General features: G+C 33.6%; 1 protein-coding gene across 1 annotated transcript in view; it reads left to right on the top strand.

Annotated features, from left to right (window-relative positions):
• SPINK5 (serine peptidase inhibitor, Kazal type 5) overlaps window positions 1-15541 on the top strand; it is a 70630-nt gene that overhangs the window by 14274 nt on the left and 40815 nt on the right. The window contains exons 5-7 of the mRNA XM_012806882.1: window positions 9266-9393; window positions 10795-10861; window positions 13765-13892. Coding sequence (XP_012662336.1) covers window positions 9266-9393; window positions 10795-10861; window positions 13765-13892 — 323 coding nt within the window. The remainder of the gene's footprint in view (window positions 1-9265; window positions 9394-10794; window positions 10862-13764; window positions 13893-15541) is intronic.

Raw genomic sequence — 15541 nt, 5'->3', positions numbered from 1 at the left:
CCCCAGTGACTGGAGACAGTGCATTCTTTTTTTAAGGCAACAGAAGAACATTCCCCAGGATACACTCTATGCTAAGATATAAACACATCACAATAAATTTAAAAGGATTAGACTCATACAAAGTGTGTTCTTTGACCACAATAGAAATGAATTCAAAATCAATAAGAAAAAAAATTGTGAAAATCCTCAATATTTGTAAATTGAGAAATACACTTCTACCTCACTGATAGGTCAAAGAAACAATCATTGGAGAAACTGGAAAATAACTTTAATTGAATGAAAATGAAAACATAGTAATTCAAGATTATGGAATTTAGCTAAATAATGTCTACCAAGCTTTAGATATCTAAATCAAATAAGAAATTACTTAAATCATTAACTTGAACTTCTACCTTAAGAAACTTAGAAAAAGAAAGGCAAATTAATCCCCAAGCAAGCAGAAGAATATGAGGCATGGTACAGAAATCAATGAAACAAATAGCATACAAAAATAGAAATAACATAATGAAACCAAAGTTTGTTCTTTGAAAAGATCAACAAAGATGATGAACCTTTAGCCTGGTTTTCCCTTCATAAAAAAACAAAAAGAGAGAAGACAAAGATTATTAAAATCAGGAACGAAATAGAAGACATCAATATATACCTTGGAGAAAATATAAGGCTCAAAATATAATGTTATAAATGATAGTATGCCAACAAGTTAAATAACTTGGATGAAATAAAAAAAAGTTAGAAAGAATTAAGTTACTAAACAAGTTTCTATTTCAAGAAGAAATAGAAATCAGAATCAACCTATATAGAATAATGGAATTAAATGAGTAATTTAATCAAGGGAAAGCCTAAGCCTAGATGACTTCATTGGTGACTTTCATTAAATATTGAAAAAATAAATAATAACAATCCTTTATGGGCTCATTGATAGTGTAGAGGAAATGACACTTGCCACTTTATTACATGAGGTTAGCATTATTCTGATACAAAATCTAGATAGAGATGTCACAGAACAGAAACTACTGACAGCTATCGCTCATAAACATACATGGAAAAATCCTAAACAAAATGTTAGCAAACTGAGTCCACAACAATAAAAGGATAAAACCATGACCAAGTGAGAATTATTTCAGGAATGCAATGTTGATTTAACAACAGAAAACCTGTTAGTCTAATGTAGCATATTACTAGGATAAAGGTCAGAGCCAGATGACAGATATCTCAACAGTTGTCCAGAAATCATTTAACAGAATCCAACACTCATTCAAGATAAATACTCACACATAGAACTATCAAAAGAAGTAAACCTCCTCAGTCTGACAAAGGACATCTATGAAAAATCTACAGCTACATCATATTTAAAGCTTAGAGAATAAATGTTTGGCCTTTAAGATTGAGAAGAAAACAGAAAGGGTTTTGTATCACCACTTATATTCAATATCGGCAGCATTAAAGATGGCTGGATGCAGTGGCTCACATCTGTAATCCTAGCATTCTGCAAAGCCAAAGTGAGAGGCTCACTTGAGCTTAAGAGTTTGAGGCATTAATGAGACAAAATTATTTAGTTAATAAAAGACATACTGATTGGAGAGGAAACAACCATCTTACATTGCAGAAATGTGGTAATATATACAGAAAGTCTTAAGGAGCCACAAAAAGAAAAAAGTTGCTAGAACTATCAAATGAGGTTAGCAAAATTTCACTGTATGAGCTCAATAATACAAACTCAATAGTATATACTATTTGTATATACTGTCAATGAACAACTCAAAAGTTAAAAATACTAATTCCATTGATAATAGCAACAAAAATATGTAGAAATAAATTTAATAAAATAAGTGCAAGTCTTATATGCTAATAATTACAAAATGTTGCTGAGAGAAATGAATAATCTAAATAAACAGTGAGATAAATAGTCCGTGTTCATAGATTAGAAAGTTCAGTATTGTCAAGATGGCACTTCTCCCAGAATTAAGCTATAAATTTCTCATATTTCCTACCAATATCCAGGCCCCTTTTTTTGAGGGGGGGTATAAATCTACCTCTTGATTCTAGCGTTTATACATATAAAATGTTTAAACACTTAAAATAACTGAATTCAAAACTTACTATAAAGCAATAATGATCAAAATAGTGTTATTATCATGAAGACAGGTCTAAAAATCAATGAAATAGAATTAATATTTCTTACATTTGTAAATTAATATATTTATCCAACACATGAAAATAACTCATTGCTGGAAAAATACAATAGACATGCTAAAAAATAAACATAGATTTTTTTACCTTGTATCATACACAAAAATTAACTCAAAATTGATTACAGTAATAAATGTTAAAGCTAAACTTATAAAATTTTTCAAGAATAACATGGGAAAAATTCATGAATTTGCATTAGGCAGAAAGTTTTTAGTTATGAAACCAAAAGCATTGTCCATGAATGCAAAATAAATAAATTAGACGTTATCAAAATTATAAATATTTGTGTTTCAAATGACACCAAAACAATGAAAAAGCAATTTGAAAACTGGCAGAAATTATTCAGAAATCATATAGCAGTTAAAGAATTTATATTCATAATATATTAGGACTTCTTACAACTCAACTGGAAGACAAACAACTCAATTAAAAATAGACATTGCACCAAAGATACCTGAATGGCTAATGAGCACATAACAAGTTGCTCAACATCATTATTTAAGGAAATGCTCATTAAAACTACAATGAGGGACTACTACGTACTGAGCAGAGTAGCTACAACTATAAAGGTAGAAAATACAAAACGGTGTTAATGATGTGGGGAAACTAAAGCTGGAAAGCAGTTTGATGGTTTCTTAAAACTTAGACACAAATTTACCATATGACCCAGCGAATTTAGTCCTGGCAATCCAGCAAAGTGAAATTACTATACTTTGCTGTGTAGAATGTGCTCTCACATAATAATGCACACACATGATTTTTGCCCAGACTTTCAGGAAAATGTCCCATGAGGAAGTGGCTGGCCTAGGTGGGGCATGACAAATTTGTGAAGGACTAATACTCTTTGGGTAAACACATAGCTCACACCACTACCCTCCCGCATCTGCAAGCTCTATGAAGGCTGCCCCCCTTCTCTTCTGGGAGCCCATTTCTCCCAACTGGGTTGGAGGTCACTGCCCAGATGGCCATGCATGTGGCCAGTGAGGCAAGAACTTCTGAGGCTGTTCAGTTGCAGGCAGCCAGGTGGGTCCCTGGGGTCTTCACAGTTTCCTCTGCCCAGTTAGGACTTAGATCTTAGTCTTTACCCTGTGAGGCTGCAGCCTGCCCCACCAGCCCTACCTCCCCTACCTCTCCCTCTCTTGATCATGGTGCTGGGTGGGAGCTGCTAGGCCCACTCTCACTGGATTCTGGACCTCCCCAGACTATAACCCCATGAGCCCAGGTGGAAAGGCACAGTGACCCCAAGAGGTCCACTGGGCTATCCTGCGCCTGAGCTATACTACCCATGTATAATGTACATCATTATTTTTCCCTCAAAAATCAAGATAAAAAATTTCTCTTATACATGGCAAAATACAGTATATGTCCACACAAAATCAGGCATGAGAATGCTCATAGATGCATTATTCGTAATGGTTCAAAATTAAAAAACATTTAAATATACAAATGTCTACTAGTAAATGGATGAATGAGCTACATTTAAACAATAGAATATTATTCAGCAATAAAAAAGAATATACTACTGACACTTCCAAAATGTGGGTGAACTTCAAAAACATTATGCAATAAAAAAACTAGAATCTAACAATTATACACTTATGATTCTATTTATATAAAATATCCAGATAAAGATAAAAATATACAGAGCCAGGTAAAAATTCAATAATTGTCTAAGACAAGAGCTGGGAGGTACGGTAAACTGCAAAAGGACATAAGGGAACCTCTCAGGTCTTGGGACAGTTGGGAAATATTCTAAAATCAGGTTCTGGTGATGGTAATACAACTCTAAATTTACTAAAAATCACTAAATTGTTCACTTAAAATGAGTGAATTTTATAGCATGTAAATCATACCTCAATAAATCTGTGTGAAATTTTATTTTTCAGTTTATATGCTTGCAATTGTTTCGAAAGATGGGAAAGTATTTGAAAAAAACTAAAAGTTGGAAATTATTATTATTTAATGCAAATTTTCCTAAAACTTCATAAAAATAGAAAAGCAGTTGGGACTGGGCCATTTGGGGGAGAATACATCTCAGACTAAAATATTAATTGGATTAATGCTTATTGATATGTTCAATTTTTCTTTTGCTTACTGAACAAATGTGGATATTTTATAATTTTTTTGCAGACATATATCCAATTTGGTTTTCAAATATATTACCTTATAGATACTCATAATATGCTTTCCTTGTATTTATATATTAATATTTGTATTATTACTTTCAATTATCATTGCCATATATTTTTTCTTTTCATATTCTCTTTCTCTTTCATCAGTACTACCAGATTAGCTTCTTTGTTAATGTTCTCCATTGTTTGTTTTCTATGACATTCATTCCTGTTTATGTTTGCTCATGCTCATTTCACAATGGATTGAGGAATACTTAGGTCTTTAAACTTTAATTTTTAAAACACTTCTGACAAATCTACATCTGAAGGTATGAATAATCACCTATTTTAGGATTTATACTTCAAGTATTTCCATTTGTCATTATTTGCCAAACACATCTTAACTTTCCTCTCCTGAAAGTTATTCACTGCTATATTATTTTATTTTCAAATATGTGGTACTTTTTTTTTTTGCTATTTTACATTAGCTTTTAATATTATTAAATATTGGTCAAATTTACATAGACCATGTATACTATAGATCACAGATAATAATATTATTCACTTGGGATTTCTTAAGACTTTTTGTAATATAACAACTATTCTATAAATGTTTTATATGCTCTGGAAACATGTTTATTTTGTTTCTTGGGTGTAGTTTTCTATAAAAATTTAATGGATTAAGACTTTTTATTTTATTTTTCCTTAAGGTAACAATTTCTGAGAAGTGTTAGTTAAAATCTCTAACTTTGATTATCATTTACATAAACCTTACACATTTTGTTGGTTATTGTTTGACATATTTAGTGCTAGAATCATTAAGCTAAATATATTCTCATTATTGTTATACTGTCCTGTTGTTCTCTTCCTTTTACTTTATGTAATTTCCTTTTTGTCACTTATGATGCATTTTACACTGATTCTATTCCTTAGTGTTGACATTGCTGCCATTGCCCTCTTATTAATTTTTGTCTTGTGTATTTTTTCTCATCTCATTGTTTTAACACTTGTGTAACTTATACTGTTAATTTTTCTCTCGTTATCAAAGAATGGTTTGATGCTTTTTCTAAAATCTAAGCACTAATTATCTTTTAATTGTGGGTTTAACTCATTTACACTTATTGCTACATCACTTAGGCCTGGGTTCTCCCAATTTTTTAAATTTTTAGTTATCTTACTTTCATAAAAGTTATTTTTAGAGTGATTTTCTATTTCTACCTTTTCTTTAATTCAAATGTATTGTACCTATTTTGATTCTTATTATAACCACTTTTACCCAAATACCCACATTTTTAAAGATTACTGTTGCTAATAACTGAGTCTATTGCCAATATCTGTGTCTACTCCTAATATATAAACAATTTTGTTGTTAACTAGATTTTAGCTCTGAATTACAGCTATTTTTCTCTTTTCTGCTGTTCTATCTTTTTTAATAATTTCTGGGAACTTTTCTTTTAAAAAAATATTTCTTCCTATATTTTTCCTTCCTTTTGGTGGCTTCTAATTTAATTCTTTGTGTCCTTTAGCTTTTCTATTTTAAATAGTTTTTCATTTACATTGCCTTTTATAAGAGTTCATTGATTTGATCTTCTGGTTCACAAATTCATTATCTATTTGTACCTATCTCACTTTTCTTTCTTTTCTTTCTTTTCTTTCTTTCTTTCTTTTCTTTCTTTCTTTCTTTTCTTTTCTTTTCTTTCTTTCTTTTTTTTTTTTTTTTTTGAGACAGAGTCTCACTTTGTCAACCTCGTTAGAGTACCATGGAATCATAGCTTACAGCAATCTCAAACTCTTGGGCTCAAGGGATCCTCTTGCCTCAGCCTCCTGAGTAGCTGGGCCTACAGGTGCCCACGACAATGACGCCTGGCTATTTTTAGAGACAGGGTCTCTCTCTAGTTCAGGCTGGCCACAAACTCTTGACCTCAGGCAATTCACCCACCTTTGCCTCCCGGAGTGCTAGGATTACAGCCATGAGCCACCACACCTGGTCTCATTTTTATTCTTTATGTTGTGTGATTAAGTAGCATTTGAATATTTTCCACTTTGTTCTTCATTTATAATTATTTTGTTTTATATTTCAAATATTGTCTTTTTATCTCTTCAAAGCATAGTCATACTTTTGGTGAATTATTTTTCTACCCATTCCAAAATTTTGCTTCAGCTGACATATGTCGTATAATATGTTGCATTTCTTTTACATTGTTTTATTCCTCAAATACAGAAGTATTTTTATTGTAAGATTACATAATGGTCATATTTTTTCTGCTAAAGTCAGTTAGGTAATGTTCCAGGCCAAGCTCCAGTCTGTACCCCTCCTGGCAAGTGTACGGCTAGAAAAAGGAATAAGTCCTCACGCTGGAAATTCTGGGACCACTATTGCCCATTCCAGTTTGTCCACTAGGTGAGGAATCCATCTGTAAGCTCTCAAGTATTGTCAACATTAGGAAGAGATGTTTACTGTAGGTTGTGATACACAACCCTTTGCGGTTTGGAGGCAATGGAGGCGGAGTCATAAATCCTTGCACCTGTTCTCATCATCTGCCAGCTGTCCTTTGTCCTATTCTGTCATTCCTCTGCCTACGTCTGTGACCTCCTTACTATGTTGCTGTAGAATTTCCGGTAAATGGGGATAGCAGGGATTGTTCCAAGTTAATCAATCCATGATTTCCCCATGCTTCTATAATTTCTCCAGAAAGGATTTTTGGGAGAAAATTAGCAGTCATCCTGCTTTTTCTTTATGCTCCAGTCACATTTCTCTTTTTTCTACCTTTTCCTAAAACAGGACAATCTACTTCCTACCACAAATTCTTTGCAATTGCAATTGTTGATGCCCAGAATGTTCTTCCCTTAGATTTTAAGTGGTTATCTCTTCCTCATTAATTTCATCTCACCTCAAATGTCACCTTTGCAGAAAGACCTTTCTTGTCACTATTTTTAAAATAGTTAAAATTCTAGGCACTCAATCTAAAATTGTTGTATATATCATGTATCTCTTTTCTATAAGAATATAAGCTCCTTAGCACATAAACTTCATTTATCTTCTTTTTTTGCTGTGGCAGCCTCCCAGTCTAGTAGAATGCCTAAACCTTAGTTAATGTGTAATGAATTTTGCAGAATAAATGAACAAATGAACTAATGAAATAACATAGATGGCTAATACTTATCTTTTTTTTCACTCTATTTTCAACTTTTTCCTAAGCATATAAATAGTGAAGTATGTTCTATAGTTTTTTTTTTTTTTCTAAATTCCTTTTTCCCTTTTATGACTTTCTGGAAGAGTTTCTTAATTCATTGTATGCTTGTATCATTCTACTTTCATTCTTCATATTGTACAGCATACTAGTTCATCATAGGCCAATATTCTAAGTGTTCAATATCTATCATTAAAATAGTTCTATTATGATAATGATGACATCCAAAATTTTATTTTGCAATGTGATACCCCAAGGAAAAATATCTCCAGTCTTAATCACTGGTTTTAGGTAAAAGTTAAAATCAAGTTAGTTCTATTATAATATATCTCCTTTGGCTTGTGTCACAATAATATGACATAATTTGAGTTTCATAAGTGTTTATTTGATTCTCACCTCAAATCTAGAATGTGGGTTGGATGTGAATTCCCATGTTTCAGATGAGGAAAGTAAGGTTCAAAAGTGAAGAGAATGGGTGGCAGATTTGAGATGTGAACATTAGTCTTCAGTTATTACCTGATACAATTGTTTTTCTTACCATACAGGTTTTTTTCTTGACATATTATTAAAGATTTGGGGATTTTTTCTGTCATCCCTAAAAGTTTTCTTGGCTTGATTTTCAATAGAGAAAACAATTTAAAGAGCAAGAACAATGAATGATTCTGCTATGGAAGGCACTGTTTTAAGTGTTATACATGTATTAAAATATTTAAATCTCTTAATAGCCCTGAAATGATGCTCCTTTTACAAATAAGGACCTCTAAGCACAGAGGGGTTAAAAAATTTATGCAATTCACACAGCTAGTAAGTAGCCAAGTTAAAATTATAGAACAGAAGTCTGGCTCTAAAATACTATCCTAGTCTATGATAACAGAAACCATCTTATAATTATAGTTTATAGAGAACTTTCATGTGCATTATCTACTGGTCTGCACTGAGACTTTGTGTGGAGATCTGCTGGTCTAATAGATAAATAGTATATTAAATTTCAGAGAAGTTTCTTGCCTACCTCATCCACACAGCAAGTGGCTGAAATCATATGGCAATCCTTTCTTTTGTAATCTATTGATGTCTTTGTTCTCAGATCATGTTTTATTGACTTTGACTTTGTTAGCTCACTGGTATCCATAATGCAATTTCTCCTCCAGAGAGTTACATTATTGTGAACTTAATGTTAGTAGGGGAAGGAGAATAGGAAGGAAGAAATTGTCTCCTATATGTCACCCTTGGCTTTTTCTAACTGAATAATTTTCCTAATTTTTAATATTTGATGGCATTTCTACATGCTCTTAGAGGACCTGAGGATTTGGGGTGGGGAATCTGCAGCTTTGGGGTCACATGTGGTCTTCTGCATCCTTGACAGTGGCCTTTTGACTAAATCCAAATGTCATAGAACAAATAATTTTAATAATGTGATTTGTTCTGTGAAGCTTGGATTCAGTTGAGGAGCCTCACTTGGGGATCTGGAGAGCCACATGTGGCCATGAGACCACAGATTCCCCCACTCTATACGGCAAGGACTATGCTCTGCCTAAGTTCTAACACATAGAAGCCCATCAGTGTTCACTGAATAAATGAATAAATAAGTAAATGAGTTTCATACTTAACTATATGAGTTATACAAAACTTACTGAGCTACTTCTACCTGGCCGCTACTTCCCTAGGTAGCTGGTCATGGTGGCAGAGGCACTAGTCCTATAAACTTTCTGATGACAGCATTATAAGCATTATAATCAACATGGTGAGTGGCAAGTTCCTTTCTCTGTTCTTCAGGATATATGTAGTGCTTTTCGGCCCTATGTAAAGGACGGAAGACTTGGATGCACACGGGAAAATGATCCTGTCCTTGGTCCTGACGGGAAGACACATGGCAATAAGTGTGCGATGTGTGCTGAGCTGTTGTAAGTATCATCATCCCCAGGTGGACCTGATGAGGGTGCACTTGGTTGCTATCCAGAGTCACTCCACAGAGACATAAAGTCCTTTCCATCAAGCATGCAATCCTTCGTCTTTATGACATGAAATAGCTGTTTCTTACAGAAGGGCTTTTTTTTTCTTTTTCTTTATATCATGTATTCAAGTTTCTTAACAAGAGAGGGTAAGGTGGCATGTTTGAGTTGAGAGGTGAGGTGGCAAATTGAGTCGAGACTCAATTTTTAAAATTACGATGACTTGAAAAGAGTGTTTTATAACACATAATATTTTAAAATTTAGAATGTACTTTCATATGGAATAATCTAGGTCAGTCATGTGATGTGCATTTCTGCATTTGAACATGTGTACAGACCCTTTCTGAATAGTGAGAGTCTAAATAAAATGATAATAATGTCATGTGTCTAAATTCAGTGTTAATGTAAAAACAAAAGGATTATGAAAGGAAAGAACTACTGAGGTAATGTTTCTCTGAGTGTCTAGCACTGGTCTGGGCAATGAAAACCCAGAAGTGAAAGATCTATGTTCTTGCTATTAAACAAGGCATCAAAGTCTCCAAGTTCTATATTTACACATTGGGTATTTAAAATCAGCACAGAGGTTTAACAGATTAATAAAATTCACACCTGCCTTTGAGAATAATGGCCATTCAAGAGCATGTCCAATCAGATTCAAAAAACAGTGATTAAAACTGGTTTTCAGACAGGACATCAGCTGATTTTCACTTTCTGATCTACGAGGCATAAATTTTCAGTGCTCCATCCTGCTCTGATTCTGTGGTTTTGTTTCTTTTCATGCACTAGCTGAAAAGGAGAATTTGATTTCTTTAACTTCTGGTTTCTTCTGCAGACTGGAGATAGCCACACCTATCTCCAGGATGAGAGCGTAATCAGATAATACCTGCAAAAGGGCTTAGAAGCCCAATTCAAATGTAGCTTTCATTGCCAACCATGCTTTTACATGAAAGAGGCAAACAAGTACTTTACAAGGTATACAAAGTTATAGTTGAGGGTGTGTGTGACAATACTTCAAATGCTCAGTTTGGTTTCACCTTTGTCATAACATTGTTTTAAAGCTCTTGGTTCTGCCTGTTAAAGGGAATTTTCCTGACAATCTTCTGTTTGTCAATCAAGGTGTCACACCCATGCAGTTTTATAGAACAAAGCTTCTAATTGACTGTCAGTGAGTCAGTTTCACACCCTTCCTTATCTTTGGCAATTTTTCTGGCTCAGGCATTGAAGACAGGGAAATGCTAGTCTCTTGCAAGTTTCAACAAGTTACAGCAGAGAAGATGTCAGTGTTTAGCATAGGACTAAACATTGACAACATGATCAAGCCATAAACTGACCAACTGTTTACATTCTTAACAGTTTAAAAGAAATGGAAGAAAATGCCAAGCAAGAAGATGCATCCAGAAGTCGACGAAATGCTGAAAAGGTAAGCAACTTAACAACACAATCTACTTCTTGTAGTTATAAATATTAATAAACTTCTTCTTAAACATTTGAGGTAATGCAACAAAATGATTCTCCTTTATTATCACATAGATTGCTCTTCTTAATATCAAATTCCTATTTGACTAAGAGTATTAATGATCAGATTCATCTTTAAAAAGAATTTCCCACCTAAGGCTTCAAATGTGTAATTTCAACCCTTATGGCTCCTCCCATCTCTAAAATAGGATGTAAGAGAAAGTTTATGCAAACCAAATTCTGCTTAATTTCCACCAACTTTCTCTCTGGTTTAGTGTAAGCTCAGTTTACTTTGAATAATTTTTAATTGCAATAATATATAATTTAGATAAGAATAACTTCAAAATAAGTCAAGAATCTTTTAAACAGTATATCTGCTGGGAAATTTTAAGTATAATTCTACTGATACAAGTTAGAGTTATTCACTTTTCAATTATGGTTATTACATTCAACAAGACCTGCATTTATAAAGGTCTTATTTCTGTTTAAATGAAAAACATTACTATAGTCCAGAAAGTAGAAGGGAAGAGGAGAGAGGGGAGAGGAGGGGAGATATGGGAGGAGGGAGGGTCTTTGGGGGGACATCACCTAATGTGCATGATGCAATGGTACATTTTGAAACTATTAAGAAATGAGTATAATTGTGATGGATGTGTTATTTAGTTCAATATAAGCATTTCACATTGTATATCAAAGCAGTACACTGAACCCCATAAATGCATCAATGTACATAGTTATGATTTAATAAAAAAAACTTAGACACATTTTGAGATCATAGTTTTAAAAATACTATTAAAGTTAAGTTTTTTCCCAATTATTTCATAATTTAATTTTCAATCTAGTATAAAAATTTATTTCTTTTCTTAATTGAAGAAATATTGTTCATAATGTCTGCCTGGATGTCTTAAATCATCTACTTTCAACAAGAGAGATTGCAATTACTTTGCCATTTGTTGAGAAGTCAGAAATGAATTTTAGCCTTAGTTCTGTCATAGGGTGGGTGTGTGAGACTGTGCAAATCATTTCCTCTTTGGCCCTTAATTATCTTGTCAGCAAAATAAGGAGGTTGGATAAATGACCTCGATTTTACCTTCCTGTTGGATTGTGATTCTACATCCTGTAGTCTTTGGTACTAATACAAGGATACTATTTTAGCAAAATGTAGGGTTTATATGTTACTTTGGGAAGAAACAAGCCCAGTTATTGGTAGTCAAGAGCTAACTCTTCCCTTCATAGTACTTCACACTACTATTTAATGAAGAAAAGCTCTCACCCTGCATAGGGTGTTCAGAATTTAAATTTAAAAAGATAAAGTATTCAGAATGTCTATTGTTTGTCCAGCACTCAACCAAGGATTGAAAAGCAATTCTTTTGTAATGGTTGTTAAGTTTCAGTCTAAAACTCTTGGTCATCCTCTGATGTTTAGCATTTCATTACTTCACAAACACAAAGAAGTTTTTTTCCTTAAATTTTCATCAGGTCTCAGTCCTCCTCCCTTCTTCCTTTCTGTGGTTGGTTTCATTATTTTGGTGGGGTTATTGAGCATGATGGTGTTGAATAGAACTGCTTTGTAGTGATGGCTCAATATGTGCCCCATAATTAACCTGTCATTGGATTGTTCACAAAAGTGTTTCTTCAGAATCTCCCAGGATGAATCACACCTCATAAACTCAAATTATCATTGTTTCTCTATGGGAATCATTGAGCATTAATTTTATTACCATGCTAGGATTGTCAGGTGACTGTCTTCTGCATCTGTATTCCTAGATTGTTACAACCAGAGAATTTGGAGCACACCCATTGGTCTTCCAAAAACAAACATCTTTTTATTAGGAGGAAATTAGGATTCTTTCTAAAAGTGTCCTAATGTAATTTGAATTATTAAATAAAAATCAGACAACATTAGATCTAGAAAAGGCTCTCCAGAGCATCTGTTGCAAAACCTCATTGTAAAGCTAGTAAGATTGAGGTTTCCACAGGTATGGGACTTGGCTATGGTCTTCCAGAGAATGAGAACCACAATCTGGTGACCCACATCTCCTGACTCCCAGCCACTATTTTTATACTCATGTTTTCTTGGCTAAAATGGAAAGACAAGGATTAGGTTTAGCTTTCATCAAATAGTTGAATTTTCAAAACATAAAGAAAACCTGAACGTACTAAACAACAGCACCAGGAAATCTGAGAACAAATTGTCTCAGATTTTTGGGGGGAAGTCACAAACTTTTTACATTTTCTAAATAAATATCAGCCTTGCTGGTCTAGCTTTCTAAAGTGGGGTAAACGGAAATTGGTTTCACTCTTTCTGAGGTTTATACAACATCAGAAATAATTGCTGATAAAGAAGGCAGAACACACAAAAGTTATCTCAGATCCACACAGAAAACAAACTAAAGTAAGAATAATGCTGTTAGATAGCCCCTTGGGTTTCTTTCTTGCAAACTAGGTTGTATTGTTCCTGACTTAAACCATATTAAGTAACTACTAAACATCTCATTTCATCTTTTTTTTTTTGTCTTGGCTTTGCATTTTGTTGTGTTTGTGTTGAAACTGCATGAAAGATATCTTCCTCCTGCTCCTCCCATGAATTTGCAAGTTAAAAAGTCCTATCAACTTTTGGTTTTAGAGAAGTTTCACTTAGCCTTATCCTTTCCTACGCTCTCTTACCTTTTAATAAATATACTATATAGCAGAGATAAGTGCCAAGTCATTTGACAAGAAAATTGCTATTTATTATTATTCTCATTAACATGTCACATGTATTTGGCATCCCTTCTAAATTTGACATTTTATGATTATAAATCTATCTTAAGGTTTCTAGATTAAAAAGTAGAAAAACACTAAATATGATTCTTGTTTTTTTAAAAGGATATTTGCAAGGAATATGAGCCACAAGCAAGAGCTGGAAGACTTTACTGTACACGGGAGAGTGACCCAGTCCGTGGCCCTGATGGCAAAATGCATGGCAACAAATGTGCCTTGTGTGCTGAAATTTTGTGAGTATAGAAACAATTTCTTTAGAGTGATGCAAAAACTGGAAGTGAAGATTGATTGGTATGATGAGTAAGAGTGATGTTGAGAAGTTGTTTTTATTGTTGAAAACTATTTGAGCAGTGTTAGGCTTTCTGCAGATCATAAGTTTCTAGTCAGTAGATACCAATGGTGTACACATATTTCTGAATATAAATGGGTTCCATTTTCTACTTGGAAGACTGGTTTACAAATACTTCTAATATCCTCCCATGACCTTTGTGAGCTTTTTATAAACTAATCATAGTACAGAATGGGGGTAAATCTGGTACAAAGACTTTTTTTTTTTTCCAGTAATGATTCCATTGTGACAGAGTTAATGGGACATCTTCAAAAATATTCACATTTTTACATTAACTGGATTACTCTCACCTTTTTGAGTGTGATGTGTGACATGGGAATGAGGGTAAATACTACAACATGTAAATTATAGCCTTTATGAAACTCTGAATGAGGTATCATGATACATTCTACCAGATCTTTGAGTACTCTAAGACTTTCCTATATTCTCTACTACTGCCAGTTCTGCTCAGTCTTGCCCAACTAATGTCCTCTTCCCTTGGAGATTACATTTTCAGGTTATCCTTCCTTGAATAAGACTTTTTAAAGTCCCTAACTGAAATTCATTCCTCATAATTCTTAGTAAATATCATTCAAAATAATCATCACATTGGTAAATGTATCATTATTTCTCTATTTATTGGCTATCAGTGTTCTCCACTAAGCTCAAGAGTTCCAGGAGGACAGGGTGTGTGTTTGTATTGTATATTCGGCCCAAGCCCAAATCAATGCTTGCCAAAAAAAAAAAAAAAAAAAAAAAGTTACTAAGTGATGAGTGAATGAATGAATGGGTGAATGAACATATGAATGAAGATTCCTGTTCTCTAAAAGTTTAAGGGTAATAGCAGGTATAAGCCATGGACAAACACACACACACACACACACACACATTTATATATTGCAAAACAAAATGAAAACTGTTACATAAGAGAAGAATACCAAGATATGAAAAAACAGCACTAGATGAGCTCATTTCTACTTGAGATCTGAGATGTCTTCTTCAAAAAGACAGCATTTAGCTCATCATCCTTAATCATCAGAGAAATGCAAATCATAACTACTTTGAGATGTCTTCTAACTCCAGTAAGATTAGCCACATCACAAAATCCCAAAACCAGAGATGCTGGTGTAGATGTGGAGAAAAGGGAACACTTCTACACTGGTGGTGGGAATGCAAACTAATACGTTCCTTTAGGAAAGATATCTGGAGAACACTTAGAGAACTAAAAATAGACCTGCCATTTGATCCTACAATTCCTCTACTAGGTATATATCCAAAAGACCAAAAATCACACCATAACAAAGATGTTTGTACCAGAATGTTTATTGCAGCCCAATTCATAATTGCTAAGTCATGGAAGAAGCCCAAGTGCTAATCAACCCATGAATGGATCAATAAATTGTGGTATATGTACACCATGGAATATTATACAGCCTTAAAGAAAGATGGAGACTTTACCTCTTTCATGTTTATATGGATGGAGCTGGAACATATTCTTCTTAGCAAAGTATCTCAAGAATGGAAGAAAAAGTATCCAATGTACTCAGACTTCCT

This window comes from Otolemur garnettii, unplaced genomic scaffold (assembly GCF_000181295.1).
Source record: "Otolemur garnettii isolate 467f Iridium unplaced genomic scaffold, OtoGar3 scaffold00003, whole genome shotgun sequence".
NCBI lineage: Eukaryota > Metazoa > Chordata > Mammalia > Primates > Galagidae > Otolemur > Otolemur garnettii.
This window is presented reverse-complemented; position numbering and strand designations above follow the sequence as displayed.